Raw genomic sequence first — 20,834 nt, 5'->3', positions numbered from 1 at the left:
TTTCGCTTTGAGAACCACTTAGAAAATGTTAAGGATAGATCCTGACAGCCTAGCATTGCTAACAAAGGTCATGTTCCCTTATAGAAATGAAACGTGTACAGTAAGGTTTCTCTGCTCCCCCCACTCCCTCTCCTGCCCCATTCCCAGAGGTTTTCTAGGAAAGTGATGATTTGCCTCCAAATGATATTTACCATGTGGCTGTCTGCTGCTTAAAGTCTTAAGTAAAGCATATCTGCTTGACTTCAAACTGAAACCAAATGGTGTAGTAGTAACGCACAAAGGATTTATTAAAAACAAAAGAAGCTATTTCCTCTGAGGCTGGGAACACTAACACACTTTGTGGATTTGATTGAATAAATATATAATCAAACTGCTCATGGCTCCTGTCAGTGAAATACTCAAGCGAAACACTCAGTTGTGTGCTGTGCACTAGAGGCAGGGAGGGAGGAAAGCCAGTGAACTTTGGAGAGAGAATCCTTTTTCCTTGCCAAGAAGTAGCCAGTTCTCTGCAGTGTCCCTCAGCCCCACCACTTAGGACAGAGTTTGTCACAGCTTTGTGATTTGTCAGCTCCTGAGAATCTCTTTGCGGTGGCTGCTCTGGGGCCACAGGGTGGAGGCTGTCATGTGCTGATTGGATGCCCACAGATGTAAAACCATTTGCTTTCTTGCCTAATTGGCCTAAAGTCTGTTAATCAGCTGGCAGCATTTACTGAGCACCTATTCTGTCTCTGTGTGTAAGACGCTTATGTTAGGGAGTGAGTAAATACATCAGACCCTGCCTGCAAGAAGCATTTAGTGTAAATGACAATAAGGCAAGTGTGGGGAGAAGCAACCGTGTCATGCCATGGGAGGAGAGCCGGATTCCCTGAGGTTGGCTCTGCTGGCAGTGGGGGAGCCCAGCAAACTGTTCCCTAGGCAGCTGGTAGATGGGCTTTGCCCAGCAGGACAGAAGGCTGTGCCCAGAGCTGTCGGTCCACTAAGCCCACGAGGCACAGCATTGGCAGCTTTGCTGCTCACGCTAGTTGAGTGCTTCCCTGTGGGTCCATGGGATGTACTCGGTCATTATGCTGATTTCTCGGTGAGGAACAGGACACATGATTAAGTCACCTGCCTGAAGTTGCAGAGCTAGTAGTGGATTAGGATACTGCAAGCCCCTTTCCCATTCATATGGCCGGGGTCATATGAATGGGAATGCTGGGGTCGGCATCTTCTCTCAGGCCCTACATAGCAGCTATGCAAGGTGGGTAAAGTGACAGCCTATCTGGGCCTCAGTTTTCTCACCTAGAAAACACATGATATGCAGCCCACAGACTCTTATAATCTGGTATGGATCAGGTTTAGCACAGGGCCTGACACGTGCTCACAAGGTACAGGAAATAATCATCACGGATGTCCTGAGCAACAAAAGCAAAATTACTGTATTTAACTTGAAGATGTGATAGCATGAATCTACCCAAAGTAATAACAAGTCACTCTCATGAGAAATTCAGTCATTTCCTTACCTGTTAGTTATAAGAAGTAAAAAAAAAAAAAACAAAAAAAAAATTAATTAATAAATAGAACATAGAACAATATTGAAATGAAATAAATCTAAGATTTCTGAGGCCTTCATAGACTATTCTCTCGGAGGCCTCTAGGAAATAATGATTTGGCATAAATACTTCTTGTATTTCTTCCCAGTAAACACAATGCACATCTCACAGCCAGATCCAGCAGCATCTTTACGAGCTAAGTTACAATTCTGAAGAAGTCCAGCTGCAGAGCATTAAGTTAGAGCAGGGAGCTCTCAGATTCCAGATGGTCCCCCTGGGGGCAGAGAAGCACAGCCCAGTGGCATTAACAGGGCCCCTGCAGTGACCGCAGTCCAGCTCCTTCACACTCATACCCCACAAGGGCCGTCCTCGCAAATGGGACTGAACCCGGAGCTCGGGAAGCTCTTCTGGGACCAGGTCTACAGAAACCAGCGGCTGTAGAGACAGTCCCGTCATCCTTCTGGCGGACCCCCACCAGCCCACACAGGCACACAGAAAAACTCCTTGGGAAGTGAACCATGCGCTCCAGGGAAGGGAGACCCGAGACCTCGGTGGGGTGGGTTGGATCCTGCCCCAGTAACCGTGTCCGGGGCAGCAGGGCATGCGCATGCGCATGCCCTCGCTAGTAAGGACAAGGTGTGCAAGGGACCCAGTGACACCAGGCCAGGCAGCTCCGGAGCATGATACAGGTCTCATTGCCATGAGCAGGCAGGCAGTAAATGGGATTCAGCTGTAAGACCACTTGACCATGAGCAGTTCCTCATACCGCAGTCCTTTGTTACTCCTAAACACAACTACTGGTCACAGACATACTCTGGAAAGTATTTTGAGGTACGATGGATCAGCACTTTAAATTAGCCATCTGATCAAGGCTATAAAGGTTACAGTCTGTAATTTCTTACCAATGAAAGCTTAATCTTTATTTTGCTAAAATTAAAAATTAATGAACTAAGAAAAAGTTGTGTGTAGGATTCAACTTAGGTATACTGAAGAAAATTACAAGGAAAAATACTGAAAACTATTATGAAATATTTTAAGAAAATAATTCTATTTTATTTTTTAAAAGATTTATTTATTCATGAGAGACACAGAGAGAGAGGCAGATACATGGGCAGAGAGAGAAGCAGGCTTCATGCAGGCAGCCCAATGCAGGACTCAATCCTGGGATCCAGGATCACGTCCTGAACCAAAGGTAGACGCTCAACCACTGAGCCACCCAAGTGCCCCAAAATAATTCTGTTTTAGATACAGATAGATACAGATACTGAAGTCCACATTAGGATGTTAGGTGATAAAACACTGTTTATTATTGAAATTTGGATATATTTAGTGTATCTAAGTGCTGACAAATTCCAAGATACGTATCAACTTCTATGACCTATTTTAAGCATCTCTTTCCCCAGCTGACATACTGATTTTCACTACTGTGAAGAATGGGATTTGCTAATCGAAGACAAGGTTTTGTTCCTATCTAAATTGGCAGAAATTTCAAAAGAGTGGCTTCCAAACTAATGGTGAATATGCATAACCTATTCATCAGTGGTTCCTCTTTCATTCTGTCCACTTCAAAATACACGAACTTGACCAGTTCATGTCCACAGGAGATGGCACTAAAGGTCGTACTTTGGCAAGTGCTGTAAGAGTTATTATTATCAATTATGAAAACTGTTCATGGAGTGCTTTGCTAAAGGGCAAAAAAGTAAAATAAACAGGGCCCTGGCCTCTTAAGAACTTAAAATAAATGAACTTTCTTCTTACCTTCAAACCTCAAGACAGTTGTGATATTGTAAATGGGACTGGAGCTGAGAAAAATTGAGCTAATATAGAACCAGAGAATCCAGTTATCATCTTTAATTTTCAACAAGCATGAGAATTATAATTGCCTATTTTCTTCCATGGTTGACCACCACTTTCTGGGACCACCCGGGCAGGCATTGGAGGTAACAGCTTAGTCTTCTTATCTCATTCATTCCAGAAGGGTCTGCCTGCAGGTCCTTGTTATCTTGTCACTGGTCACCACCTCAGAGAGGCCTTCCCTCAACAGGGGATCCCATCAACATTCACCCTGCCCCTATGTTGCGTCCCCCTGTCTGTCTTCCTCAGAGCACTTAGGACTATCTGAAACCATCTCGCTCATCTGTTTGCTAGAATGAAAGCAGGGCAGCTGTCTGTCTTGCTTATCAGGTGTCCTGAAGAGTCCCAGGCATACTGCAAGTGCTCAGTGAGTATCTGTTGAATGAACGAGCAAGAAGAGTCTGGAATGCGGCATATATCTAGAAGCGGTGAGGCGAGGTGTGAGATATCGCCTTTTTAAAGTGGCCACTTGACCAGCTAACTTTCTGTGCCAGCTCTTTGGTGAGATGCGTGTCCTATGGGCTGCTCATGTTTACCGAGAGCCTAGGAGGTGCCAGACAGTAAGGACAACCAGCACTTCATCCTGGCTGCAGTCCTGGGGACAGATATTATTAAAATCCCAGATTAGTTTATGAAAGTGATATGTCAGCAATATATCTCTCCCATTTCTGACAGAATTTGGAAACTTCAGAGCGTTTTTTTACTAGAATCGTTTTCACAGACTAAATTTTTCCCTTTGTGCTTAAAGCTGGCCCAGCTGTTGTTTTCAGTATCTCTTCTCTACCAGCTAATCCTTTGCCAAAAGGATGGTGTAATATGGAAAATGTATTTGTGTCTTGGGGAGCGTGGGTCCTGCCTTGGCAGCCACCATTTTTCTCTGTCACACACTTGGAGTGATCTGCTTCCTGCCTGTGGATGACAGGTGTTTCTCCCAGGGCATTGAGAAGACTAGATCATTTTTTCTCCCATTTGGAGGCTCAGGGTCAGTTAACTGGAAGAAGGATGGTTTTTCTCCTTAGCCCCCTGCCCAAAAAGCTGTTTCTTCACTGTCCTCACAGAGCCTGGAGAAGAAAGCCATATATTTGCTCTTCTTTTGGCCTATCAGCCATTTATCCTTGGGTTCTGTGTTGTTTGCAGTGGGAAGTCGACAAAAGGGAGAGCACCCAGTACGGGTAGCTGGCAAGGAGAAGTGTGTCTACTTCTTTTGGCAAGGCCGGCAGTCGACCGTGAGTGAGAAGGGCACATCAGCTCTGATGACAGTGGAGCTGGATGAGGAGAGGGGTGCCCAGGTAAGTCCTGGAAAGTGGCCGCCTCCGGGGATGCCAGGATTGGCCTTCTTGGGGAACCACAGTGGTGTGGCTGGTGCCCTGCGGAGACAGCAGCGCCCAAGTGCCTTTGAGTCCTAGCCAGCTGCTCCAGATCCCAGGCTCTCTGCTCCCCACCGCCTGGCCAAGAGTCATGTGCTCTTAGCGAGATGTTGTATGTGCAAATAGTAAATCCCCAAAACAAGTGCAAAGTGCCAGTGAGTGGTTTGGTTTGGATTTTTTTTCTTTTTCTTTTTTTTAAGTTTCCACTTAATACTTAAGGAACTATAAATAAAACAAAGAGATGCTGTTTTCCACTTCTAAAGCTGGTAGAGATTTTATAAAGCACAGATCCTGGGCGGGTAAGGATTTAGCAGGATGCTTCCATCAGGAAATGTAGCTTGAAACCACCATCCTTGAACATCTTGAGTTTGGTTCAAGAATCTTAAAATTCTCATAAATTCTGATCATTTTTTTCACTTACACAAACCTATCCGAAGGAGATATCAGAGATCAACATAAAAATTAGTATTCCCATCTTCTGCATCCCTCACACCAGCCTGACTGATTTTTCTGGATCACATTAGATCATGTCATTCCCTGGACTGCAGTCAAAGCCATCTGCTCGTGGTCTGTCAGCGCCTTTGTGGCTGGCCCTGGACACCTCTCCTACCTCCCTCTGGTCTTGCACCGGGACCGGGGCTTCCCTAACCTTTTTGCCATTCCTCAGATCTCTTTCCACCTACCCCAGGGCCTTTGCACAATTTTCACATCTGGATATCTTCTGCATCCATAAGTAGCTTTCAACCTCATATGATTTAGCTGTTTGAATGTCATGTATTCTACCCAAATCCCTTCCCATTACTATGCTTTGTTTTATAGCACTTACTATTATTACTACTACTTAAAACTACATAATCAATTTGTCATTTTTGTTTACATTTTGAATACACCGTGTTTACTTATTTATTATCTGTCTTTCCCCACAAGCATGAAAGAGGCAGTGTGAGCTTGTCTCCCACAACGCTATAACCTCAGGGTCTGTATAATGCCCCATGCCAAGACTTTGTAAACAGTTCTTTTTGATGTGCAGATGATCTTTGCCTACGGTCCCAGACTTTAGTAATTAAAATTGACTTTGGCATTTTGGGAGAACATGATACCATGTGCAGATATCTTTACTATCATGGATGAGTAGTTAACAATAGCCTGAGGAAAGAGAACAGAGACATTTTCTCCAAAACAGATCAACACTCAGCCTTCTAGATTCCTAAGAACCGCTCCTCTTCCCTAAAAAATACTTAACATATATTTTCTACAGTGGACTATATAACAATTGTAAGTAACTGCTAGTGACCACTGCATTTTATTTTATTTTATTTTATTTTTTATTTTATTTTATTTTATTTTATTTATTTTATTTTATTTTATTTTATTTTTTATTTTATTATTTTTTATTCATGAGAAACACAGGAGAGAGAGAGGCAGAGACCCAGGCAGAGGGAGAAGCAGGCTCCATGCAGGGAGCCCCATGTGGGACTAGATCCCGGGTCTTCAGGATCCCGCCCTGGACTGAAGGCGGCGCTAAATCGCTGAGCCACCCGGGCTGCCCTCTCACCCCCCGCTTTTTTTTTTTTTTTTTTTTGACCACTGCATTTTAATTTAGTCTTAATAGTGGGTAATTTCAACTGCATTTTTAATTATCGTAAAGGCCAGGTTTGAATCATACCTTCAAAATCACCATGAGAATTTTGAGTCTTAATCTCTCTGGTTTGAGCATTGCATTTTTTGTCAAGCCAAGGGATGTAAAAAACACTTCAAACCTATAAAACACTGCCACAAAATGGTACTTAATTATGCAGAATGGGCTCTGAGATTGGTAAGTTAACACTTGCTGGGAAATGCCCTGACTGCCAGGCTCAATAAACAATTTCCTCGTTAAAGGAAAATGTCTAGCCAAAGTGAGAATGAGTGGAGTCAACCCTAACAGTTTTATGAGCCGCTAACACTTGATGGAACACAGTGGTTCACAGATGAGGGCGAGGCCGTGGCTGGCAGGCACATGGCTCCATGAGTGGACTGTGGGAATTGTTGCCAAAGAGACAGTTCTTTCCCCCAGAATTACAAAGTGATCAGTGCTGAGAGGCAGACTTTGTTTAAAATGCATTTAAATCAGTCAGGTTACATCTGTATCATGAAATACCATTAAAATATCAAAACTCGTGTTTCAAGAGTCTTTGGTGCCCAAAAAATATCAAGTGAAGAAAAATCAGGGTATACAGTAACATAAAATAACAATCCTAGTTTTGCTTGGGAGAAACACATATCTGAAAAATATTTTGAAAGGAAAGGTCTGCCCTAGAATTTTATTAGTGGTTATCTTTAGATAATGGTATTATCACTGGCTTTTGTTTGCACTTCTTGATATTTTCCAGATTTTCTACCATAGGCATGTATTATATTTAAGACTTTGAAAAACCAGTACATGTGACTTATCTGGGTGTGTTTACATTGGAAGGTCCAGGTTCTGCAGGGAAAGGAGCCCCCCTGCTTTCTGCAGTGTTTCCAGGGGGGAATGGTGGTGCACTCTGGGAGACGGGAAGAGGAGGAAGAAAATGCACAAAGTAAGTCACTTTTACTTTTGGAATCAGATTTTCTTCCTTCTGCTAGATATTTTTATGCACAAGAGGGGTTAAAGAAAGTCTACCTTTATAAAGCTGTGCCTTTACCCCTGAAAGGCTCCTAACATTTGCCTTACAAATCAGCTGTCTGGGGAGCTCACAAGCCTCCCAGGCCTGTACAATGTACTTCAGGCTACAACTTTGCATGCAGGAGGCTGGATGATGATTACTTCACTTTAAACTGAATCCTCACAGCGACTCTGTTTTTAAGAGGGAAAAAATTCAGTGGGTCGTCTATTATAAATTATGAGATTTTTGTTGGCCAGCATCCAAAAAAGAAAAGAAATGCTTAGCATCGGAGCCTCTTGAAATTATGCCTGTTATATGATTTGCTTGGTATTTATAGATTTTATAAAAATGGTTTTCCTATATCATGAACCTTCTTCTAACTCCAAAAGGATGTGCTTTCTGGGCCAGCAGTAAGCTGGTTGCTGCTCCCTTGAGCCTCCCCTCCATCCTGCCTCCCAGGCCCAGGCCCAAGGGCGCTGGTATTGGCTGGTGACTGAGTGCCCAGCAGGGGCAGCTCTCCACACAGCACTCGTCCTAACTCTGTGCCACTGGTGCCCCCTGCAGGTGAGTGGAGGCTGTACTGTGTCCGAGGAGAAGTGCCCATGGAAGGAAATTTGCTGGAAGTGGCCTGTCACTGTAGTAGCCTGAGGTCCAGGACTTCCATGGTTGTCCTCAACATAAACAAAGCCCTCATTTACTTATGGCACGGATGCAAAGCCCAAGCCCACACGAAGGAGGTTGGAAGGACTGCAGCAAATAAAATCAAAGAACAGTGAGTGTTGTGTGTGAGGGCCCCTCCAGCAGGGGCTTCCCTGGGACATGTAGGCCGAGGCTGGAAAGCTACCCAGTAGAAGCCAGTAGACACCCCAGGGTACTTAAAGTGACTTCAGCGAGGGGTAGTTACGAAAGCTGTCAGCCACCTCTGACCATGCAAGTGGATGTCACACACGTCTCTCTTGAAGCCTCCAATGGGAGGGCTTCCCCTCCTTTCAGAGGGTTTACTTGGCTCAACAAAAGGCAGAGTGAGGAGTGAAGGAAATGACCCCAAGTGCTTTAGTGTCTTTGTAGTAAGATTTCAGCTTTTGAATTAAAAGCCTGGAGTCCTTTGTTATTTAAAGAGAGCAAATTTCAGATATCTTTTAGGGGTTCAGAGTTTTAGTTCTGCCAGAGCAGTGGGAAGTCAGAAAGCATTTGGCTGAAGGGGAGTTTGGGAGACAGCACCTGTGCCTGGCTGTAACACGCCCCTTTTGCCGAGGACAGCTGTATTTCTGCACTCCCAAGGCAGCCACTGGCCAGGGAGTCGTTGGATGGCCTGGGGTGGTTCTCGGGCACAGCACACCAGAAACTGGTCCAGGCAGGTCCCTGACGGCATTCACCCGGAGGAAGCCCCCTGTGCTGTGGCATTATGTGAGGGCCCCAGGGGGAGAGGAAAAACTGAAGCAAGAAGAGAAGGTGTGCAAGGGAAGGATGTGCTGTGCAGTCCCCATCCAGAGGGGGCTGTGGCCCGGGCCAACCCAGCTGTGCAGACAGCCAGAAAGATCCCCACATCGCCCAGGTGTTCAGGGCATGCCTAGCGTTTCCACAGCCTGAGACCCGCAAAGACAGTGGTGACTTGTGAACATTACGAGTGAAGAGTTTCCAGGGCCACAACATGCCACTGAAGTGCCATTTGGTCAGATCCTTCCCCTGGGCACCAGGGCAGTGTGGCGTGGGCAGATTTCCCTTGGGGCTGCTCCCAGAGCTGCGCTGTGGGCAGCGGCAGAGAGGAGCACTCAGGCCAGTGCCCTTTGAACAGGCAGCCAGCGGAGGAGCAAAACGTCTCATCTCGAAACACTGTTCTGTGTGCTCGGGAGGCAAGGAGGGGTGATAAGTGACATTCAGTGAGGTAGTCAGGTATCTCTGGTCCATTGGCTTTTCCCCTTGGACCACTGAGAAAAAACAAAACAATGAACTCATTCACTCATTCACTCAGCAGGTATAATTGAGCATGTACTCAGCTCCGAGTTCAGATTTAGGGACCAGGGACTCAGCTAGTGAACAAACCCAAGTATCCGTCCCCGTGAAGCTAATGTTCCAGCAGGAGAAGACAAGGAATAATAAATGTGTATGTTATATATAAAAATGTAAATCACTTTCACTCTGTCTTATATGTAATTGTACATTCTTCTCAAAGGGCCAAGCCACTCCTTCTCATTGCCTCCCCCCCACACACATTCTCAAAAACCACAGAGCATGTTTTCATTCAGTAGTAAGAACTGATTTAGTGAAAAAGTAGGAGAGATGGTGAGCTAATCTGTAGATTTAGTCTTGAATGATTTTGTACTGCCAACACTTCCAGGGCTTAGTAAAAAAAAAAAACTGACTGGATTTTCTCCATGCAGATGTCCCCTGGAAGCAGGACTGCATAGTAGCAGCAAAGTGACAATACACGAGTGTGACGAAGGATCCGAGCCGCTGGGATTCTGGGATGCTTTAGGAAGGAGAGATAGAAAAGCGTACGACTGTATGCTTCAAGGTAACAGAACATTCCATAGGAACAGAACATTCTGTAGCTTCCTTTCAGTAATGTAGTCAATACATTAGCATCATATTTACTGAGCATGTACTGTGTACAGCACCCAATGAATACACCTAGGCTAGGTCCTCACAGGCCTACCACCCAATAAGGATGCTAAATAATATGCAAGACAAGTATAATGCCAAATAAAACTTTTGCATGTCATAAAAGAGGTCCAAATGAAGGAAGTTGAAAGTTAAAAAGAAAAAAGATTAGCTCCACCAGGAAAATCACACATGGCTCCATGAAAGATCTGGCATTTACACAGAGCCTTGAAGGTAATCATGACTTAGAAAGAGGCAAGAAGAAAAGTCCAGGAAACCAGATGAGTAGTAACACACTGTGACCCTTTAGTCTGGCCAGTGTCCTGGGTGCAGGGACATAGTGGAGTTCAGATTAGAGAAGGGGTCACTTTTACATTTAAATACACAAAATCAACTTCAATACAGTTGAATGTAAGAAGAGCTAACAAGTACTAAGCAGTTTAGGATGAGCCAGGCATCACCTCAGCACTGGATATACATTAACCCAGCACTCATAGCCTAACGCCGCCATGTTTCTATGGATGAGGAAACTGAGGCATGAGGAAGTTCATCTGCTTGCCCAGCGTTGAACCACAGTGGGGAGTACTCAGAACCACCACTCCATTATACTGCTTCTCAATTTTCATTAACTTTTATATTTTTTGGGTTTTTTTGAGAGAGAGGGTGCACATGCAAGTGCACACACACACAACAGGGTGGTGGTGTGGCAGGGAGGAGCAGAGAGAGGGAGAATCTCAAGCAAGGGATATCTCACCACCCTAGATCATGACCTGAGCTGAAATCAAGAGTCAGATGTCTAGCTGACTGAGCCACCCAGGTGCCTCTATACAGTTATTCTTAATAATGCATGTTGATGGGAAATGTTTAAAAGCAGAGAGTGGCTAAAAAAGAAACTAAGGCCCTTACAATCATCTCTCTCAAAGGTAACCAGAATTAACATTTCTGTATGTGATCCGTACATATCTGTATTTAAGAAAATTTTGGAGAGCAGTGTGTGTGTGTGTATATATATATATATATATATATATATATATATATATATATATATATATATAGTTTTATAACCTGATTTTTCCCTTTATTATGAACAGTTTCTCAAGTTCTTATTTAGATGTTTGTGGCTGCAGGATATCCCAATGAAGATGCTGTGTGCCATTTTCTACTTAACCTCTTCTGTTTTAACTTTATTTTAGAGAGCTGTTTCCAATTTTCCCCATTATACAATAGAACTGTGAATAAATTTAAAATAAGTATCTATGTTTACTTGTAGTTAAGTTCCTAGTTACAGAACTGTTATGATGAAGATAGAAAAGATTTTGAGTACATATCAACAAGGGTGCCCCAGGACATTGGCACCGAGTTCCATTCTCAGCAGCAGTATACATACAAGAATGCGCACTTAGCAGCACAGAGACTCGGCACTTCTCCTTCTTCTCTTGGCCAAAATTAGTGAGACAAACTAATACCTAAGCACTGTTTTAACTTAATGTTTTAAACTGGAAGTACTATTAAATACTTTAATTTTTTAAATCATTTGTGTTTCTACTTTGGTGAATGTTTTATTTTTATTGAGCTATTTATCTTTATCATACTTCTTTATATACTAAAGATACAAGTTTCCATATTTCTCCTTTTGTCACTTGCCTTTTCATTTTGTTTGGGGTTTTTTGCCATGAAATTTTTCATTTCTGTACTGTCAATGCATAAATCCCTTCTTCCATTACTTCTTTTATAATTCTGATTAGAAAGGTCTTCCCCCTCTGCAAGTTCAGAGGATTCTTACCTATCTTCACATTAATGTTTGGATTATCTTATGTCTTAACGTTAATTCTTGGATCCACCTGGGATGTATACTCTGGTGTATATTTTATCTTCAGCTTTGTTCTCTTTTCTTTCAAAGATCCTGGAAATTTTAACTTCACACCTCGCCTATTCATCCTCAGCAGTTCCTCCGGTGACTTCTTAGCCACAGAGTTCATATATCCCGCCCGAGACCCCTCTGTGGTCAACTCCATGCCTTTCCTGCAGGAAGATCTTTACAGCGCGCCACAGCCAGGTATGGCTGCGCAAGATACACCTTCCAAAAAGCCTTTTTATTTTACTTTCATATTTAGCAAACAGCTTTTATTTGCCGAGCACACTGGCAAATAACATCCTTATGTTACCTAATTTCATCCTCACACCTACCCCAAAATGAAGAGGACATGAACCATATGTTAACAGTCTGAGAAACTGAGACCTGGTTACTGAACTCACCCAGATATGTCAGTTAAAATAAGGTTGAGCATATCTGCATCAGGCCCAGAATCTCTCCCAGCCTCCACTCTGTCTTGCTGCTTCACAGTCCGCAGTTGGCTGCCCCTGCTCCAGCCATCATGTTTCACCCGAGACAGAAAGGAAGGGTTGGGAGGAGGGCAGTGATGGGCCTGTCTCTCCCTTCTATCCAGTAAAACCAACACTTTCCCAGACGCCCCCAGCTAACTTCTGCTTACATTCACGACCACCTCTGCTTCAAGGGAGCCTGGGAAAGCAAGTGTTCTGGGAGCGAAGGGGTAGGAGCATCTGCTGAGTCCACCAAAGTTCAGAGTCTGCCGTGGTGCCAGGGCTGCAGGCAGGGCTGAGGCCCCCGCCTACGTCTTCCCATCCCACGGCCCCCTATCTCCACTCAACCTCCACCTTGAGGCAGAACATCTGTGCTCTTGTTCTGGTGGGGACAGTCTCATTCACCAGAGGCTGGACTGCATGGACCCTCTGGCCCTCCTGCAGTCGAGTCTGAGCACTTGTGCCCTCTCCCTTCAGCCAGGAATGTCATGGTATCCTGGCCGCCCAGGTCTGCACCTTCAAAGCTCAAGTGGTGCCCTGGTCAGACTGTGGGAAATACCAGCAACTTTCTTAAGAGAGGCGGCTGCCCACCCTCTTCCTGCCAACACTCAGGACGAGTTATCAGCCTGGTGATATCAGGGTGTGGTGTACACAGAATCCTGAAATGCATATTAGAAAGGACTCAGGGCCAGCACACCTAGCACATGTGAAACCCCTTTGCCACATGGAGCAAGAATCAGGGTGACTGTTTGATGAGAAAAAGTGGGGAAGAAGAAGTATAACACATCTACTTCTCAAAGCCTGTTTTTCTCACAAAGAACCATGAACTTAGTCACCAAGAAGCAATCACACATGGTCCACGAACCTCAGTGACTTGTAGGGTGAGGGAGATGTACTCTCCGGTTTTGAATATGTTCTTTGGGGATAAATGGTGCTCACAGCCCCTTAAGGGGCACATGTGTTGCCCCTGCACTCAGCGGGCTACTGATTCCCAAAAGGGCATCTGGCAGGCCTGTGGCTGAGGAGGGGCAGAGGGAGACAAGAGGAGGGGAAGAGAGAGGCCGGTGTCACAAATGCCACCCCTCTCTGCCTGGAGGCCTTTTCTGATTGAATGCTCAAAGGGCTGATACCCTCCCCTTATTCCTGCCAAGGGGATCCTGACCCCCTGACAAGAGCAGCAGGGAGGGAAGGCATCCCTTAGGTTTGGGCAAGGGTGACCTAGAAGCATCCATGGAGGAGCCCCTGATTGTCTGGTCTGCCCTTTTGCCCTCACAGCACTTTTCCTTGTTGACAATCACCACGAGGTATACCTCTGGCAAGGCTGGTGGCCCATAGAGAACAAGATCACTGGATCGGCCCGCATTCGCTGGGCCTCCGACCGGAAGAGCGCCATGGAAACCGTGCTCCAGTACTGCAAAGGTAAGCAGCATGGCCACAAGCTTTGCCCCCCACGTCGGACTCACAGACCAGTCTTCCTCTTCCTGTGTTGCCGTAAAGCCTGGCTGACAGTGATGAACCCAGTGTTTCCCCACTTTTAATTTTTTGAGGCTTCTTAATTTTGAGATTAGTGCATTTTTGGCCATCCCCATGAATGAGAATTTATTGTTCTCTTTTATATTACTGGGCCATCTAAGTTGCTACCCTCAAAGTCAAAGGCTATGTTATAGGATACCCTGGATTGGATACCCTTTTGCACTGAGGATTAATATGTTTGGGACACATAGGCCTCCATCCACGCATGGCACCACACTTTCATGTCTGAGAGCTGAAAGCTCCTCCACGTGGGCTGACCAGTGGCAATCTTTTTGTCATTCATTATCATGTTTAGTGTTATAGCTAAAGAAAGAAAGATCTACAGATAACTCATGGCTTTTTACTATACTGTCCACCTAGAATTTATAGTATTTTTTATAAAGTGAAGATGCCAGTAATAAATTTCTTATCTTAATTTTTAAGGTTTCGTGGATTAGTTTCACTGAGTCCATATAGTCCATTCTCTCTTGAAAAGCTTGTCAGTAATAAGTAATAAATTTCCACCAATGTTTAAGTTAGAGTGGCATATAAAATGCTGTCATTAGCTGTGTAACTGTCATTGAACCTAACGCTGCATTAGGAAGTCAGAGGCATTCTCTACAAGTGAGCACAAGAGAAAGAAGATGTCTTACCCAGATGCCACAGAGAGAGGCTTTCTCCCCTCCAGAGTCAGGTCAATTACATGCAGTTTTATGCATCATTATATGCATAAAATTGACATTTTGTATAAACATCATCCACGTGTTATTATGAACTACTTCCTAATTTGCATTTTAGCCATAGGAGATCCCAAGAAAGAAGAAAATATTCCAAGGGAAATCAGAGAAAGCCCAGGTCTTCGGACCCAAACCCTGGGTGTACTGACATTGCCTTCCGTGTACCTACAGGAAAAAATATCAAGAGGCCGCCCCCCAAGTCTTACCTTATCCATGCTGGTCTGGAGCCCTTGACATTCACCAACATGTTCCCCAGCTGGGAGCACAGAGAGGACATTGCTGAAATCACAGAAATGGTGAGCGCGCCGTCTTTCCCCGTGCAGGGTAGCTCCCTGCCTCTCGAATTGCAGGTTAACTTTACCTTGGAGAAGCACCCAACTGCATTTTCAAAGAGAGAAAACCTTTGTTTCTTTTACAACATGTTAACAAGTCTACATAGAATTAGCTCAGGAAGAGGAGAAATCATTTGAACTATCGTGGTTAATAAATCATTTGAGCTGTTTTGGTTAATTTTCTACACCTGGTGCTCAAGTTAAAAAAACTTAAAAGCAACGGTGAACTTAATTACTCTGAAGACAATACATACATAAAAGCTGCCATCTCTTCATCATTTAGCTAAAAATCTATTGCTTCTCGAGGTCTGTGTAAGACACAACAAAAATCCTCTTGTTTCAGCCATTAACCTTGTGTTAGAGGAGACAAATAATAAACCTGTGATGGATTAACCTGCTTTAATACCTAAGTGAATGAATGTATCGGGAGTCACTCCCGATAAGCAGTGTTAATAGCTCATTCATAGTCTTTTATGAGACCAGCTGGTGTTAACACAGGAAGCATTTATCACAACCTTTATTTACTAAAATATATTATTAACCAGAACGTTATATTTCCAACCACACAGAAAGAAAAGCTACTACAGCTATATCGGATTTCTTCAGTTATGAGTTGTTAACATTGCTAGCAGTAATAGTCCAAGGGGTGTTTGTTTTGTTTTGTTTTTGTTATTTTTGTTTTAGTAAGGAAATAGGTTCTATGTTGGCTTTCTCACTGATGTGAGAGCTGCTGCTCAGGGGAGAAGACTTGGGTATTTAATGGGAGGTCTGGACAGTTTTAAATAAAAAGAGTTCATTGCTGCTTGACAACGGACATTTAGTGCAAATGTATGTTTAGTGCAAGCAGCACTGATGAGTCTTAGCTCTTCTGGAACTGAGCGGACTCAGTGTCCACACAGGGAGGAGCCCGAGAGCAGCAATAAGGGGTCTGTTTACCATAAACATGCAGTGCACGGTGAGGATTATGCAGAAGGTCATGCTTCCTGTAGTCTGAATTAAGGTCGGAATTCCTCTGTTTCCCTGCATCCCCCCCATAGATCCTCGGGGAGCCGTGGGCTCACAGCATCATTGTGAGCAGGCCTGCAGGCTTGCTACACCACCTTGTAGTAATAACACAATCGCCGAGTGCTTGTGTGCACCAGGCATGGCTCCAGGCTTTTTACTGTATTTTCTCCTTTATTTTCACAACCATCTATTAAGGGACATCTTCACCTTATCCCTGTTTCCCCACGGAAGGAGCTGAGACCCAGAAACCTGAAGTAGCTCGTCCCAGGTCTCAGGTGCAAGCTTGCCCCCAAACCCACTCCTTGATCACGAGTGTGTGCCATCAATTGATGAATTTGTCAATAGTGTTACTCATTTCCCTCCAATCAGAAAGAGGGAAGCCAAGCTGGAATTCCAGGTTTAACAGAGGAAGATAATTTACCTGCAATATCCTGCACAGAGTGGTTTAAAAAAAAAAAATCTAGATTCAGCAGCATATTCTAGCTGCATTTTCTTACCTTTTTTATTATGGATTAAGAAATGCGGCTGACGTGGGAGCCTGTGATTCCTTTGAAGGTTATTTTTAAATACTTTTAAACAAATGCTTCTAGTGTCTAGAGTTCAAATAAATTAATCTTATGCCATAATTCACTCGTGATATTCCCTAAACGTTTGTCCAAGACAGCCCCAATGCAGGATTTATCTGGTGGGGCAGGAAGACACCTAAAAGTCAGAACCATGGAGCTTTGGGCGCTTCCTTTCAATGTCAGAGCCTGCTTGCTCCTGAGCGAGCCTCTCTGCAGGGGCACAGGGCGGACAGGCTCGTGGACTTGCAGGCGCGCAGTAGAACATTTGTGCGGATGCAGGGCACGAATCTCTCTGCTCTCTCCTCTTCCCTAGGATACCGAAGTTTCAAATCAGATCACCCTTGTGGAAGATGTCTTAGCCAAGCTCTGTAAAACCATCTATCCCCTGGCTGATCTGCTAGCCAGGCCGCTACCCGAGGGAGTTGATCCTCTGAAGCTTGAGATTTATCTCACCGATGAAGACTTTGAGGTAAGCATGCCCTCGTGTGGGACAGCATTTAAGCAATATGCTTGGCTTGGATGGGAAGTCCTTTTTACTCACCCGCTGATGTCTCTCCGAATTTTGCAGTTTGCACTAGACATGACAAGAGACGAATACAATGCTCTGCCCGCCTGGAAGCAGGTGAACCTGAAGAAAGCAAAGGGTCTGTTCTGAGCGGGAGAGATGCTAGAGGCACCTCTGTCATCACTTTCAATACCATTGGACCAGGGAAATGGGTTGTTTTTTTTTTTTTTGAACTGGTATTTTGAAAAAAAAAAAACAAAAAAAAGATTTTTTTAATCAGAGTTTTCCAAAACCTGAAGTTATTAGCTCTACTGCTTGTCCCGGATTTGTGTATTTTGTAAATGTTTAAGCGAACCCTTTGGAAACTCTCTTTCCATAATCCAGCAGGTAATGTTAATAAAGGCGTCCCTGCGTGCACTTGCGCAGCACCTCCTGCGCTGCCCTCCCGTGCCAGCTCAGCGCTGCCTACTTTTTTGGAAGCGACTCTCTTTATAAAGTGTTATTTTGATAGTTTGTGGGTTCTAAAATATATATATTTATATAAACAACATATAAATCAAATATGTATTTAACAAAGCAATATGTATTCATTCACTTTTAAGATTTTTCTTTTGTGTCAAAATAATATTCAAAGGTAGATGGAATTGCTTCTACAGAATTAGCTCTGGCACCCATACATATCTTCACACGTGTTCAGAAATGTCTCCTTCAGCATTAGGTATGACTTGTTCTGAGTGCTGCTTCCGGTGCTAAAATGAACAAATGAATTTATACTTCCTGGCATGGGCTCTGAAGAATCTGTGCAAATCCACCTTTCTACCTTAATATCTCCCCAAAATGTATAGTGCCTTGTTTTTATGTACAGTTTATATACAGAAAAGTTTGCTCTGCATTTTTTGATGATGGTTTGGAACATTATCTCCAATTTTACTCAAAACTAGTAGAAATTAAAAAAAAATCTCAAATTTCTAATACCTGTTGTAAACATGAAACATTGTCATTTTGCGGTACAGAGCTCCAAAATAAAAGCTTCAAGAATAAACACGATGATTGATTCACATTGAATCCCAAGCATGTTCCTTTCTGGAAAATGTGGGGTTTTTTACATTTTTATAAATGTTAACCTAGTATCAGTGTTTTGCCATTGAATATTAGCTGCTGTAACTCTTAATTTAGGACAAGATTTTATGTAGGCTCATATAACTAAATAGACATGGGACCCATAACATTAGTTCTGGGTTACTATTGTTGACATATTGAAGACCTATTTTTACAAATCATCACTCAAGCTTTTTACACTAAAACTCTCTGTATTTCCTTTTTAGGATCTCAATGTCTTTTTAAGAATATTGAATATATAGGCATTTAGAAAATCAAAAAATGAGAAAACTCCTCACAGGCTCCCATATTCATTAAATCGCACATCTGTGGTTTTGAATGAATTCTATAGACCTGCTATGAGTTGTTTCTTCCTCCCTCCCACCCACCTACCCCCTTTCTGGTCTCAGTTTAACACATCAGATAACATTTGCTTTAAACGTCATCATGTGAAGTTGCTTATGTGCCCCCACCCTGGGACTGCACCTGGGTTGGCCCATCACCTATCGCTCCTGGTCTCCCCACTTTGAGACTCTGGAATACTGGGCAGTTGCTCAACTTTCCCACCTTGATTTCCTCTGTTTGAAAAAAAAGGATGCCTGGGTGGCTCAGTGGTTGAACATCTGCCTTTGGCTCAGGGTGTGATCCTGGGGTCCTGGGATTTGGGTCCCGCACCAGGCTCCCCATAGGGAGCCTGCTTTTCCCTCTGCCTGTGTGTGTCTCTGCCTCTCTCTCTTTCTCTTTGTCTCTCTCTCTCTGTCTCTCTCATGAATAAATAAATAAAATCTTTAAAGAGAAAAGAAAAAAGTAGTCAATACTAGCTACCTTGCCCACATCCTAGGATTGATTCTCAGTGAGAATCAGGCTGAAGCTCTTTGGACACTGTCAAGTGCTAATACCTGCTTGTGTTGACATAACTGTGACAGTAGCTGAAATAGGAAACCATCGGTGTTGAAGGAGCATAGTCACACACCTCAACATTACAGACGAAACCAGAAAAAGTAGAACCTTCCAAAGAAATGTAGAGGAGGAAGGAGACTAGGCATTCAGAGTATGTGTCCCACAAGCAGAATGCAAAGAGGAGTGGGGATTCAGAGCTGGTGGGGCAGCCAGGGGAGTTTCCAAAGGACAGGCAGGTGACCTACATTCAGAGTCACCCAGGTCCCTACATACACAGGAACTTGGGGTGCTCAGAGAGCTTCAGTGGACAGCCTGCTGAGGAAATAGATGAGATAGGTGTCATCGGCAGTGTAGATAAGATGCCAGCAGTGAGTTTCCTGCCTCTTCTCTGCAGAGAAGGTGCCCATCTCATCTACCTGCCAACTTCCTGCTTGCCTCTTCCTCTGAGTCATTTCCTGTGTCTCTTTCCTGCTTACAGAACTGGCTCCTCCTTGGTTTTTCTGATACTTTTCCCTTCACAGCTGCATCTCTTGAACTTTGCACACGGGGGGAAAGAAGCCAGGCTACAAATCTGAATTGCTGAATCTGAGCAATTCAGCCAGGTAGGTTGCAACAGCGTTCCCGAAAGCTGAGGAACCATCCTGAGGAACACCTATTGAAACAGAGTCATGCAGTTACCTTAATGTGCTGCCTTTGAATCAAAGGGCACTTTGGAAGAGGGGAATGCTCTTTGGGTTGGGATTGACTGACATCAGAGCTGCAGTGGGATACACGACATGTCACGTAGGTTTGGAGGCTTTGGAGGAACTGTGTGAATGCCATGAGTTTCCAGAGAGGGGAAACCATTGTCCCTGCTCCTCTTGGGCCATGCACAGGTCAGGGTCAGGGAAATCCTGCCCAGGGAGCCACTTCTTTCCCTCTTTATTTTAAAACCTTGGCCCCACTTGTAGAGCTCCATTTTGCTAAGAGAAGATGCATTTCAGAAATAGCTTGAGAATCTATGTTGGTCTTTTTGTTGTTTTTCTCTTTTTCTGATTATAAAAGAGAAATGTTTCTTTCGACACAGAGACTTGCAATGAATGTTCATAGTAGCATTATTCCTAACAGCACAAACCCGTAAACAACCCACTTGTCCATTGACAAGCAAAATGTGGTGTGTCCACACCATCTAACAATGCAGAGTACAGAAGGCGGATATACATTACCACATGAGTGAACCTCAAAAACATTATCAAGCGAAGAAGCCAGTACAAAAGACCACATGCTGCTTAATTCCATTTATGTAAAATTTCAGGAAATCTACTCAGAAAGAAGATCCATGGTGGCTGGAGATGGAGATGGGAATGAAGGGCGCCTGCAAAGGACCACAGGGGTGATTTTGGAGGTTATGGAAATTGCTTTAAAATTGGAAATTGTTCTAAAAACTGTGGTGATGGCTGCACAACTCTATAAAAGTCCTAAGGCGTATTGTACATCTTACATAGGTGGGTGTTATGCTCATGTATAGCTTAAGAAAACTTTTAAAAAATACACTTGATCTAGGTGAAAAATGCAAACATGATAATATGATGCAAATAACAGGATGCAAACAGAACATATCATTTAGGACTTGGAAATCATAGATGTCCTCCCTGCTAAATAATGACTCCTGCCACTGAAGGCAGTAAGGCAGACTGGGACTCTCACAAAAGGTATAGGGACTGTGGCTATGAGTTGTAGGGGACAGAGAGTGAGCTCAAATCCAAATACAAGGAAGTGTGGGAATTTGTAGCCAAAGTCAGTAGATAGAAAATTACTAAGAGGAAGCACGAGGGTAAGGGAGAGTCCTGACTTTGCTGACCCAACAGGATTCTTGCTGAAGCCAGGCCAGGCTGAT

General features: G+C 43.9%; 1 protein-coding gene across 22 annotated transcripts in view; it reads left to right on the top strand.

Moving 5' to 3' along the window:
* Positions 1 to 18,025, top strand: part of SVIL (supervillin) — a 230,942-nt gene extending 212,917 nt beyond the window's left edge. For all 22 annotated transcript variants that reach the window (XM_035712993.2, XM_035712994.2, XM_049100238.1 and 19 more), the window contains 9 exons: positions 4,524 to 4,675; positions 7,209 to 7,314; positions 7,945 to 8,152; positions 9,762 to 9,895; positions 11,882 to 12,037; positions 13,579 to 13,722; positions 14,724 to 14,848; positions 16,769 to 16,924; positions 17,024 to 18,025. In XM_035712993.2, the coding sequence (XP_035568886.2) occupies positions 4,524 to 4,675; positions 7,209 to 7,314; positions 7,945 to 8,152; positions 9,762 to 9,895; positions 11,882 to 12,037; positions 13,579 to 13,722; positions 14,724 to 14,848; positions 16,769 to 16,924; positions 17,024 to 17,110 (1,268 nt within the window). In that variant the 3' untranslated portion in view covers positions 17,111 to 18,025. The remainder of the gene's footprint in view (positions 1 to 4,523; positions 4,676 to 7,208; positions 7,315 to 7,944; positions 8,153 to 9,761; positions 9,896 to 11,881; positions 12,038 to 13,578; positions 13,723 to 14,723; positions 14,849 to 16,768; positions 16,925 to 17,023) is intronic.
* The last annotated feature ends 2,809 nt before the right edge of the window (positions 18,026 to 20,834 follow it).

The sequence above is a fragment of the Canis lupus genome, chromosome 2 (assembly GCF_003254725.2).
Source record: "Canis lupus dingo isolate Sandy chromosome 2, ASM325472v2, whole genome shotgun sequence".
NCBI classification, from domain to species: domain Eukaryota; kingdom Metazoa; phylum Chordata; class Mammalia; order Carnivora; family Canidae; genus Canis; species Canis lupus.
This window is presented reverse-complemented; position numbering and strand designations above follow the sequence as displayed.